The following is a 13419-nucleotide window of genomic DNA, read 5'->3' on the forward strand; positions in this document are numbered from 1 at the left end:
TACTCATTTGGTCTATTGATATATAGACCGAAAACCGAAGTGAAATCTACATCAAATCAATATGATAGGTATAAAATTACTCACAGACTGACAAAATGAGTAAATTGGGTTTTACAAACAAACCTGAATTAAAACATCCCCCACTAAATGGACACCTCGCCATCCATAAATATTATAAGTGTTTGCATTTTCCCCTTTAAACTTCATCTGATTTATATGACTGATATATTAGTGATATGATTCAGTGGCTGACTGACGATTACGGCAAATATCAACAGAATATAGCATCATTTGATTGAGAAATGGCGACTGTTTATGACGTCATCAAAACGTCTGTTTCAACTTTCAGTTTATTATGATAGCTGAATGATTTAACCAATAAAACACTGCGTTTAAACCAACAGTTGAATCGTTATTGCCTGCTAACATACCTCAGGAATCTGTTAAAAACATTGTCGGTTGAGGTCTGGTCGCTACAAACTGTATTGATTTTAATATTTGAATTACCAATTTATTTAAGATGCTATTTGAAGTTGTGTGAGATAATTTCCTAGATCATTTATATGATCACATGAATGTGACGTAAATAAAATTTTCACAGTTGTGTTTTATCAACATGCTGGATGGTCAGTAATGTAAACCAAAATTAACAGCAGGTTTATAATTCTGTGTATGAATCATGTCAGTGTGTATCTGTGCTCGAGCACAATATGATGAGCTATTTGACATCACACGTGTATGCTATCGGTGTGTTTTTTTATCAACAATAGAACTATTGTTTCACTCAGATAAATAATCAACAGAATTTATCGCAGAAAAAAGAGTGTGATTCCTTTGGATATTGTCCATATCCTTTTCGAATTCAGATAACTGCGTTTGCATCATTTCTGACATATTACTCTGCGAATGAATGTTGGTATCATGAACGATTGATTTTATTTTGATTCATACGTTCCATAAGAGTTGGAAACTTCATGTTGTAACTATGATGAATAGGTAAAGAATTTGCCTCATCAACAGTTTCATAGAACTCTTTATTATGTACACTTGAGAATCTCACAGTTTCGGAACCATCCATCTTTATAATGAATACATGAAAAATTAACACAGAAACTTTAAACAAAAACACAAGTTGTTTTTAAAGGTAAACAAACCAATTTTACCACCAGGTTTCGTTCTAAATGTAATAAGATACGCGTAAATGTAAATTTATTGGTAAATTGGCAGGATCCCACCGCCACCACCACTTGTTGCGATACAAGTAGGCCTAAAAGACTTAGGAGGCGCCGCAGACAATAATGTTCATTATTAGAACGTGGGTATTGAAGGGGAGGAGAAAACATCGAAATGTAAACAAAGCAGTTTTTTCCAGGTTGACAGATCCAGTTAAATGAACAACAAAGATTTGGTAAGAGTTTAAGCTGATACTTATTTAGTAATACAAATATAAAATGTGAATTAAAAACAATAGAAAATATTTCTCTACTTAAAAGACAGATGTGATGTCATCCATTGTCTTTTAGTTCAAAATCCAATAACAGAAACCACGGACCTCTCCTGTCGCTGTCCAATATGTTGTTTAACAGTCCATTATTTACGTGTAGCTGTCCAAGAAGTTCTAACTTAGTCGACAGCTACAGGTAATAATGGACTGCTAATGATAACATATTGGACAGCGACAGGTGAAGGTTTTGGCAGACAAGTTATTTAAATTAAACTTTAATGAATACAGAGATTCAAAATCCATATTGTTCTCAAATATATTGCTACAATAGTCAAATTTTGGTATGAAATTAAGCATTATTTTTTTTTACTGAAAACCAGTAAAAACATATATCAACTTATCTTAACATGACGCACGAACTTCAATTATAACAACAGTAAATGGTGTAGTTAAATATAGTGTAACTAAAACACTAGTTAAAGATAATGAATATGTTAATTAGTATAAGTAGATGCTTGGATGTTAGGATATGTAAATGAAACATATTACAATAAAATTGAAAGAAAACAATTCCTCTAGGAATTGCTCCATACAAGCATGGTTAACAAAAGCGAAATCCAATCACTATATTTACACTCACACAAATTTTTATTTATATTTTATGCAATAGAATAGTCATTTGAAAGTCGGTCAAAAGTGGGAGGAGCTTACTCAATTGAACAGCGAACGATGACTCTTCACGTAAGGCAGAATTATTCATCCGCGACGACAAAAAAAGTCAATATTTTAGTATAAAATAAACATGACAAACAAAGTAACTTTCAGAGATAATCTTATTTAATCAGATCAGATATTTACATATATATGCATTTTTGCTAAAAGTTAATATATAGCGTGATGATATAATGTATTGGTACTCGGCCACATGTGTGAACTCGGTGACTGTTATTTTGCAGCGAGGCGAAGCTGACGCACGCTTACACACTGGAGTTTGTCAAAGTTGTCAAAACACCGGTGTTCAAGTAGCTCAATAGGTTTGAAATTGTCGTCTGACTTGACGATATTACATCCTTGGGAGCCATGTGATTATTATATTATCAATGGTAGATTCATCGATATATGAAACAACTTCACTTGTGTTCGATGGATACAATGTATTTGTGGTGACGCATAACTGTCAGCACGTGAATTACTAGCGGTGCATGTTTTATAATACAAATGATTAAATTCTCAAAAAACAAGGACAAGAGGATATGATTATAATTGACCTCTATCAGAGGGCCTCACGGCCGTCCACCCCACAGACACTGAGGTAATTTTTTACATTTGACATCAATCATTTTTAACAAAAATGAAAGCACTGCACGTCGGGATATTTTTCCCGTTTCTTTATGCAATTGTTAATTAAAAAAAAAATGTTTGTATTATATATAAATATTATACATATATGTGTTATTTACATTTTTCCATAATTCTATGAAAAACAACAATATACACGTAATGTTGCGTCAAAATGTAAACAATGCCATGTGTTTCGTTTTAAAAAAGTAGCCCGTTTACGTTGCATAGAACATTTCCATACGCAAGTTCAAAGTTCAATGTTACCATGCGGTTATGGTAAACAAACTCGGCTAGTATTTGCGTATAGTGAACAAGCCTTGTAAGCGTATGCATATGTAGTCCCCGCATAATTACTTGTAAATTGTACAATGATGTCTTTTATATCAATGTAAAAAAATGTATTGCAAATTACAAATCATTTGCAACCACATGCTTTGTTGTTCCAAAACGAAAGATTTGTTGGTGAGATGGGGATTATGTTAACATTTATTGTGTGCATTTCAGCAGTTGCATTCTTTTCCTGGCAGGGTTATCATACTGAGAAGGTCCTTTAACACCTAGAGATTCCTTATACTCACACAAAGCCCTGGCTATGTCCCCAATCATTTCATAACATATTCCCAGGAGATTGTGGACAATCCAGTATGTACTCACTCCCTGGTATTTGTCAAGCTTCACACTCTGGAGATGAGTTAGTGCTGCATCACGTCTTCTGATATCACCAAGCTCAAAGTAGCACAGGAAAGACAAGAACATGGCGTATGGTCGGGGAGGGATCCAAAGATCCGTGGCTAAACACAGTTCAGGATGCAACTGGGATGGACACATAAGACGACATGTCCCTGAAAACATTACGGATGATACAAATGCCTGTTGACATTTGTTTAGAAGGTTATATACCAGACTTGATCCACCGCACTAATAGTATCATCTACATACACTCTCCGTGACGAGATCGCGTGTCCACACATTTCCAGTGTGTTGATGTAATTCCCGGTCTGATAGTGATATGTTGCCAACGTCAGTAGACCGGGACTGGAACACACGGGGGCAAATGGAGACACATACTTCTTAGTTTTCCTAAGGCATCTGTATTGATCTTTATTTCCTCCAGAAAGGGTTTGCTTTTCAAATGTCTCCATTCCTTGACAGGATAATGCACTGACCATCAGATAATAAGCAACATACTCATCCATTTCCGATTCTGATTTACAGAGGAGATTACCAAGATGTTTAAAGTTGTATGGTCTATAACTTTCGTTCTTTTTGTCACAGTGAAAACTGTTTAAGTGTTATACATATTTTTCTCCGTCTGTCTGAGGTTTAAACTTTCTAATTTTACCACTTTTTTATAAAGTTGCAGCACTGGAAGTATCTTTAATTATAAAAGTAAAAAGTCTTTTTAACGTGTACACGTAAAAATAGGCTCGAAAGATACCGAATCATTCCGAACTCTTCCGAACATCGTCGCGACAATCTCGAAGTAAAACGAGAGTTGTGAAACCAAGAGAAAATATCAACAAATTTTCATAAACAAAATATGTGGTCGACCTCATCAGACTCTATCTACAAAGAAAATAATGCTCGCACATTACAATATTTGATACACACAACATTTTACGGTAATGTGTAAATTGGATGTTTCAAATACTCAATCTGTGGACATATACTAGCATGATTTGCTCATATAGGCCAGAAGGAAAACGTAAACAAACACATGTGTGCTTATGCTAGTTACCTGGCTGACCACGTGCAGGTCGTGTCGAACGTCAGTCACGTGATACGATTAGGAATCCGACAAAACCCGAAGTCACTGAACATGGCGGTGATTGAAGGCGCTTTATTCAAAACCAGGAATATATGATTCCTAGATTTCGGCTCTCTTATAGGCCGACATATGCTTATGGGGAGCTAAATCATCAAGTTACATGTCAATGTTTAAATATCAAATGTTTAAGTTACATATCGTTACAGTGAAATTAGCAGCAATACAACTTTAAATAATCTGGAATGCGTCTCAGATATAGTGATGGTTTTGGTATCGCTGATGATTTTTAAGTCATGTCTTCTTTCTAATACGGTCGCTGTAGGAAGGAACATTTCCCATGCTCCATGTTTCAGCTAATACGCTCTCCTACTGATGGATTGAAGAGTGTTCCTATAGACATATTGTGTATATCTACGAGGGAATGAAGGAGTTTTTGTTGATTTCCAGCATGAACTTTTCCGTAACATGTTGTTTGTATTGATAAAGTAATAAGGGCAGTATGCTGCATTCACCCAAGAGATCAAAATATTCAAACAAAGTGTGAAACATACAAATAGATTTTTTTTCTTGCCAAAATGCCGATGGTGTGAATTCCAAAGCATAGAATAAAAATGTTTTAATTACATACGATGATACAATATCTGCATCCCCATATATCTGTTTTAACCTGGAAGATATCTGTTTTTAAGGTACTTGAAAAGACAATATACCAGGAACTGGACATGGCAGAAAGAATGAATGAGGTTGCGTTCTGCGGTTACGAAAGAAATTCTCCACTGAAGGAATGTGTCGGGTGATGTTTTGTCTCCTACAGGGACAAGATAACAACCACATTGTATTTTTTGATCTATCAAACCTTTATCTGGCCAGCCATGTAATCGTGGTCTATTAACCCACTCATCAGCCTCTTTAGGCCAACTATTACATATGAAAGCATGGACGAAATCCGTATCATAACCTACTTTGGGCGTTAACCAGGATATTAGCTGTCCATTTACATCCATCTTAATCTTGAACTTATCACTCAACGATTCTGTAACTGACCGCCTGTACATCTCACTGGATATAAAATGTAAATCTCCTACAGGTACGACTGATTGAATCATAAATTTACTACATATACGTCCCCGTTTAATCAACTCCAAATTCACATATCCAGGTCGACTGTTGGCATCTCGCATAACAAATACAGTTTTATTGGTAATATCTGGTGTGATACTAGAATCATCATGCGGACATATAACTACAACACGCTTGTCAATTGTCATACGATCACTGTCCGAGCCCTTCATAAATGCTCCCTCTGCGCGACTTCCCGTTAAAATCGTTCCTTGATAACCCATGCCGGCATTCCATATCTCTTCCTCCACAAGTGCCAGTTTCCTCCTGATAGTTACCAACTCATGGTTTCCCATCATCATGTCCAAGACGTGATTTAGAATCCATGAGTCGTCGTACAGTTCCCCTTGGTCCGAACATGTTTTTCTTTATTGATCTATAGAATACCCTATAACATAAAAATACGAGAGTTTTGTATTCTGCTACTCAATTCATACATGAGTGATGCTCTGGATATCTCGCTTTTTTGGAATATCATGTACGATGTATTTCTAAACGCGTTTTTGTCCAAACAAGTAGTATCTCTTTATTCCCAGACTTCAGATTATCACATATGGTTTCTTCGGTTACTCCTTCTTTTCTCACCCCCAACTGAACCTGACATTCCCTTATTATAACTAATGTAATCTGGTAACGGAACATTAAAATATATAAACTATCATTAAACACTTATCCGTAATATGTATAGAAATCTACATTACTCAATATCTTTAGTATCGTTTCGCTGCTTATCACCTCCATGATATAAGGATACGTTTAATATCAGATAATTATGATCTGATATGAAAAGACAATAAACGCCGGTACACATTGGATAACTGAATATTGCCAAAATTTACATAGAAACCTTATCGACACGTCCCGGTAGTTGAGAATGTCGTGTACAAAAAAGGGTAACGTCAGTGATAACTTACTTATATTTAGATGACTAAATTATCATCGTAGGTTTATTTAGAATTCCAGTTCCGCATTAGAGGATCATCGTTACACAGTAGTCCATCATTGTCTCCGAAGTTTGGTAGAGCAGGGTTTCTTCATTGTTTCTGTAACAATATCATTTAATGAAATCATTAGCAATATTGAAACGTCGTGAAATTCAATTTAAACCAATAGATGTTTTCCTTTGAACGAAAGACAATTATCAATTAGTATTTTCTTTGGTTTGTTATTTGTTAATTCTTTTTGACAATTCTTTGTCAACACCAATGTGTTTTATTACATAATTTGTTTACACCAATCTATATATGAAGAAATATAATATTTTCAACTATTACACCGACCGTTCAATAAAACCTTGTTATATTGCACGGTTCGAAGTTATATTGCACGCTTCCATGGAAACGTTATATTGCACGGTTCGAGATGTTATATTGCACGGCTTTAGGAACACCTCGCTGTTGTTGTTTAGTTTTGTAGAAAACTTCCGAGGAATTGCGAGTAACAGTGAGTTACGTTATTATGACGTCACAAAGGTTCACGCTCAATTTCGCGCTGGATTTATAGATCTCGAATCAAGCATGTCATGTAGACGTTTACTTTACCGAGTAAAGGACGGACACGATGAATGTATTAGATCAAAGGCTGCGCAAGCAGGTCTAATAATGTGAAAACAGACAATGAGACATCCAAACCGGAGTTACAACGTGACGAACGTGGGGCTTATACGTCAATCTTCAATAGGATATTAAGTGGGTTTTTTTCGTACGGCACGGTGTTGATGATTTTGTTAAGTGATTTGTCGTATTTCGTTTTTATAAAAAAAAATATTCAGCTGAAAAAACTGGTGATTATTGTAATAAAACAAATATTCCATGGTTTACTGTGCTCTAGTTTTCATAATATTTACCCCTCGGTTGATGGTAATCAACAAATGTTATATTGCACTCGGCCTTTGGCCTCGTGCAAATATAGCATTTGTTGATTACCATCAACTCGGGTTAAATATTATGAACTAGAGCACAGTAACCATGAAATATGTGTATATTATAACATAATTTGTTTACACCAATCTATTTATGAGGAAATATAATATTTTCAACTATTATCCCGACCGTTCAATAAAACCTTGTTATATTGCACAGTTCGAGGTTATATTGCACGCTTTCCATGGAAACGTTATATTGCACGGTTCGTGGTGTTATATTGCACTAGACTGGTTCCCGCCTCAGTTACCTCCCTTGCGTACGCTTCACTGAGGACCGGTATAGCGAGTAGCCATCTTGAGTGAGAATTCCAAACTCCAGAGTAGTGCGCATCATTTCTGCGCATGATATGTCATCATGGAGACGGCTACTTCCGTTAAGAGAAAATAACGTCATTAACGTCGTTCCTATGAACACACTAAACTCTGTTAGCACGAAATGATTTCAAAACTTAAGATCTTATTTAATTTTGTTTATATATCGTTCAAATAAATTATTTATTCTTTACGTTAAGATCCGTCGCTTCGTGCGTAAAGGAATTTCCCACGTCTAAAAAAAGTGATACCAGCGAACCGGATATGTAGATTGACCAATCAAAAAAATCATCATGGTTTAACCGCTACCGGTCCCTAGTGAGCGGAGCGCAGCCTGGCGGAGAGTAGAGAACTAAGGAGGGAACCAGTCTAATATTGCACGGCTTTTGGAACACCTCGCCGTTGTTGTATAGCTTTGTAGAAAACCTCCGAGGAATCGCGCGTTAAACGGTTGAGTGGCGTTACTGTTGGATCGTCACAAAAAAGTTCTCGCTCACATTTCGCGCTTAGCACTACAGATCTCGGATCATACACATCATAGTCGTTGGTCTCTCTGCTTGAAAGTTGGGTTATGTATGCAAGCTTCGAGGCCGCATCACAAAGAATGGTGTTGGATTTAAAAGGCTGCATATAAAAAAGAGGGTACTTTCTAATTAAAAAGGAATGCAACTTCGGAGCATAGTACAAAGTGGAGTTACAGCGTGATCGTACGGGGACTAGACTCAAGATCTTCGAAAAGGATCTGATGCGTTACCGGTACGGTTGTCAGCATATAGGACTCTGTTGATTTTGGCCATTCCATTTAGAAAAATCAACTGAAAAAAGATGTGTGGAGTAATTGATTTGAGTGTAATAAAGTCAATAGTTTCAATGAGTTACTGTGCGCATCTAGTTACATAATATTTTACCCTCGGTGACCTGTAATTAACAATTCGCTAGATCTGCACTCGGCTCTGTTGGCCCTTGATGCGCAATATAAGCATTTGGTGGGATATACCTTACACCGTAGGGGTTATAATATTATGATCTAGAGCCATCATTTAACCCATGACTATTTTGCTATTATAGATCAGACAGCCGGGATAAACGTATCTCAATTAAGGTATGTTTTTGGGTTGTCAAATCGGTGCGGAAGAGATTTGCCTAAACAGGTTAGTTTCGAATTATATTGCCGAAAGCCGTGTAAACCGGTTTGTAATTAGCGTAATATTTTCTAAAACATTAAAATAAACAAAACTGCAATTTAGTTTCAACTAAACATCCAAAGTCCATCGACGCTCTCTCACTTTTACGGACAATTAGTTCAATTATTAAACCAAACCTTCAAGAACAATATAGCGTAAATGATATTTCAATCATAAAATTCGAAATTATATTGCACGCTTCCACAGAAAAGAAACCTTATATTTGCAGGGCTCGAGATCTTATATTGCCAGACGGCTCGAGATCTTATATTGCAGGTTTTAGGAAAGTACCGTGTGTGTCTTATCTAAATATAATATAGTTTTGGAAGAGGAGCTTTCGAGAAATCGCACATAATAATAAGTAACGTAATTATGACGTCACAGTAGATTTCACTTTCAATTTCGCGCCAGACGTCATCCCGTCATACGCTGGTTTATGACACAATGGCGACAGCAGACGGGTCGATTCATCGTTGTTGCCGATATCAAAATCCGATGAAATGTTTAAGATTTATGTAATAAAACAAATATTTCGATGTGTTTCTGTGCTCTAGTTCATTAAAATTACCCCTTTGGCCTCGTGCAAATACAACACATATTGTTTACAACCACCTCAGGGTTATATATTAATAATAACGGTAATAATAATTATGAACTAGAGCACAGTAGCCCTTGACAATTTTGAACGTTGAAAAATAACCCGGAAAACCGTTGAATAACTGAACTTACAGCGCACTTTTTTACACCGACCCGTTGGAAATTGACCCCGTTGAAAAGTGACCCCATAAGAACTCATTTTTACACAACAACACAACACGACACCACAACACCACGAAATCACACAGCATAACACAGCACAGCAACACACCAACAACACTACACAACACCACACAACAACACATCACACCACACAACAAAACACAACAAAATAACACAACATCACATCACACAACACAACAGCGCATCACACTAAACACAACTTCACACAACACACAACCACACAACACAAGGACAACATTACACAACAACACGACACAACATCATAACACAAAAAATCACACAACACAACAACACACAACACAACCACACCACAACACACAACCACGCAACAACAATACAACAACATCAAACAACAACACTCAACAAAACTACACAACACACCATCACACAACACAACATCACACAACACAACAGCACATCACACAAACACGCAACAACAACACCCCAATAACAACACCCAACACCACAAAAACACAACACATATCACAACATAACATCACATAACAACAAAACATCACACAACAACACCTAACACAAAACACAACACAACACACAACACAACACACAACCACGCAACAACAATACAACACCACCCAAAAACAACATAATAACACACAACAACACAACACACGACAAATCACACAACACAACATAATATAACACAAAATCACACAACAAAACATTACACAACAACACAACACAACAACACACAACACAACCACACCACAACACACACACACAACCACACCACAACATTACAACACCACCCAACAACACAACAATACACAACAACACAACACCCGACAACAACACAACATCACACAACATAACGCAACAACACATCACAAAAACATCACGTCACAACACATTACACAAACACGGAACAACAATACAACACACAACAACACAACACAAAACACAGCCACACAACAACACACCAATGACACACAACACAATAACATGACACAACCACACATAACAACACAGCACAACACACACAACAACACCACACAACACAACATCACACTACAACAAAAAACAACACACAACAAACAACACAAAAACACATTACAACATAACCATACGCAGAACAAAACATAACTGATCCATACGCATATATATAATACATGCATTCTTGTATTGCAGGGAATAAATATATCATATATTAACAATTACTGAATATATAATCATAAAAATCCCATAATTATAGTTTTGTAACACTATCCACTGGTACTCGAAAGTGAACACCACAAAGTACAAACTTTGCATGCAGTTGAAAACAACAATTCCTTTTTATTTACTACTTTACCTCAGTGTTATATAGCAATTCCTCAGTTTGAGAACAATTAAATTAACATTATCTACACGGACGAACAAAATGACTATAGAAAAAAATGAAAGTTTTGTAGTGCCGTATCCTCCATAATAAACATACACAAGCACCTAAAATATTTAATTGAGGTATTTGTTACGATTATAACAATACCAAATTTCAATTTAAATAGAGGTGATTACGTAATTTAAATACCGGCACAGAAGGGTCGCTTATATTAGGAATGGCGATTACAGAATTCAAGAATTATGTTTTGTGCAACAGTTATATATATGTGAATGTACTAGGGTCATATTTCAACAGACCATCCGTTGATAGTTTGCCAAAGTCATTTTTCAACGGTCTTTTTCCAACAGACCTGCCGTTGAGAATTGACCCTAGACACTGTCAATTTTCAACGGCATGTTCGGGGTCCGTTTTCAAGGTTGAAAACTGATCCGAGGTCAATTTTCAACGGAGGTCCATTTTCAACGTTACACCGGCTTGCCAGGAATGATGTTGTATGAATCAGATATTTTTTTTCGGCACTAATGAAAAACAGCAGCATTTAAAAATACAGCACGTGCCCGATTAGACTAACATACTTATAAATTCGTTCTTTTGATAAATAGTGCAGAATGAAAAAGTACGCATGGTTTTAGCGGTTTTTTTTTTTTTTCTCGGGACAGAAAATAGACCGAAATATTGGCTTTGTATTCTCTATGTAAAATTAGTAAAGAGTATCGCTATGTTCATATAAATTATTAAATACAGCTGGCTAACATAACCAATACACTAACAAATCTACTTTAGATGTTGGTTTGGTTTTCGCGCCTTTTCTATCGGGGCACACACACTCACTTTTTTGCCTAAATGATGTCTCTGACCTCTTTTTAAAAATAAAGTTTTGGTTTTGACCAGTGACGCTTAAAACAACTTACCTCCTTTCCTCTGACTTGGTGTCTCCCAGTAAACTGGTTTCAGAGTTCAAAGACTCGTCCTTAAATCTGTCTTTATCCCTGTTCTATTTAGACGCCCTTCGGTGGTTAAAATTGGTCTGTGTCACAATATACTCAAAACTGTGTTGTTTTTAATCCGTTTCCTCCTATATAAAATTGTTGCTGGCACTTTTGATAATAATAAAAATGATGCCATAATTTTACCAACTTGGAGCGAACTGTTGAAGCAATTGTGATGACCGTCAATCCATCGTAAACGTTAAGTGGTCCCAGGGACTGGCCGACTGGTAAGTATAACGTTACTACTATATCTAAATACACAGTACAGGAAGTTTTAATCTGGCGTTCCGGTTGATGATAATGTTCAAACAACTTTTTTATACTGTTTCCGTAAGATTACACGTTTTTGGCTCTGAAAACTAAACTCAGAGATTTAAATCACTGCTAGAATATAAATACATATTTTTCTTGTTCTCTTTGAACGTGATAATATAAGAGCGAACAATTTATTATACTCACATAATAGCGTTAACTGTTTAGATATCAAAGCTTATTATTAAAGCTATTTTTAAATTGTTTTCATTCTTTCTTTATGTCAACAAATAACTAATTAATATTCTCCATCTCGTTAGCTGACCATTATTTTACAATATTATGTTTTCTATTTGTTTTAATGTTGTTAATAAATGTCTGAACCTCTATCGGTCTATGTATATCGTTGTGTAAAATGGCTGATATTCAAGAAAATCAATTTATATCATAGGCCCAATATATGTGTTTACCTGATTGTTTTTCAGGATGCAAAATAGCTCTTTAAAAACTCTTGTTTTAAATCACACAAAAAACTAATTAAGAAGTCAATATGACAGATAATGATTCATTCATAAACTTTTGATAAAACAAATAAATATAGAACATAACTTAGTGATCACGACATTGTAACGTCGTTGCCAAGAACACCAAGTGGCTTACCGTGACTACGTAGCGTCTTTCCGAACTCTCTTAAAAATGAAGGCGAGTTTACAAGCATCGAATTTCACCAACTGCTGTACAAAAAAGTTACTGAGAAATCATTTTAAAAATTCTTGGTATATCTTCATTTTATATTTTAAATCGACAAATAGTATGAATATCAGTGTCGGAATCTCACTTAGCTATTTGTCAGATAGATTACTGATTATATTAATATACAAATTGATAGCTGTCTATGTGATGTAGATTATTTGATGTTTGATTATTTAATGACCTTCCAATGAATCAGCTAACTAAGCTACAC

At 35.7% G+C, this 13419-nt stretch overlaps 1 protein-coding gene across 1 annotated transcript; it reads right to left on the bottom strand.

Annotated features, from left to right (window-relative positions):
- Positions 1-2526: 2526 nt before the first annotated feature.
- Positions 2527-12488, bottom strand: LOC138315245 (uncharacterized). Its single transcript, XM_069256109.1, has 3 exons — positions 12126-12488; positions 6587-6715; positions 2527-6060 (listed from the first exon to the last, which is right to left on the bottom strand). Exon 3 carries the CDS (start codon positions 5972-5974, stop codon positions 5216-5218), a length of 759 nt encoding a protein of 252 aa, XP_069112210.1. The 5' UTR covers positions 5975-6060; positions 6587-6715; positions 12126-12488; the 3' UTR covers positions 2527-5215.
- Between the last annotated feature and the right edge of the window lie 931 nt (positions 12489-13419).

This window comes from Argopecten irradians, chromosome 2 (genome assembly GCF_041381155.1).
Source record: "Argopecten irradians isolate NY chromosome 2, Ai_NY, whole genome shotgun sequence".
NCBI classification, from domain to species: domain Eukaryota; kingdom Metazoa; phylum Mollusca; class Bivalvia; order Pectinida; family Pectinidae; genus Argopecten; species Argopecten irradians.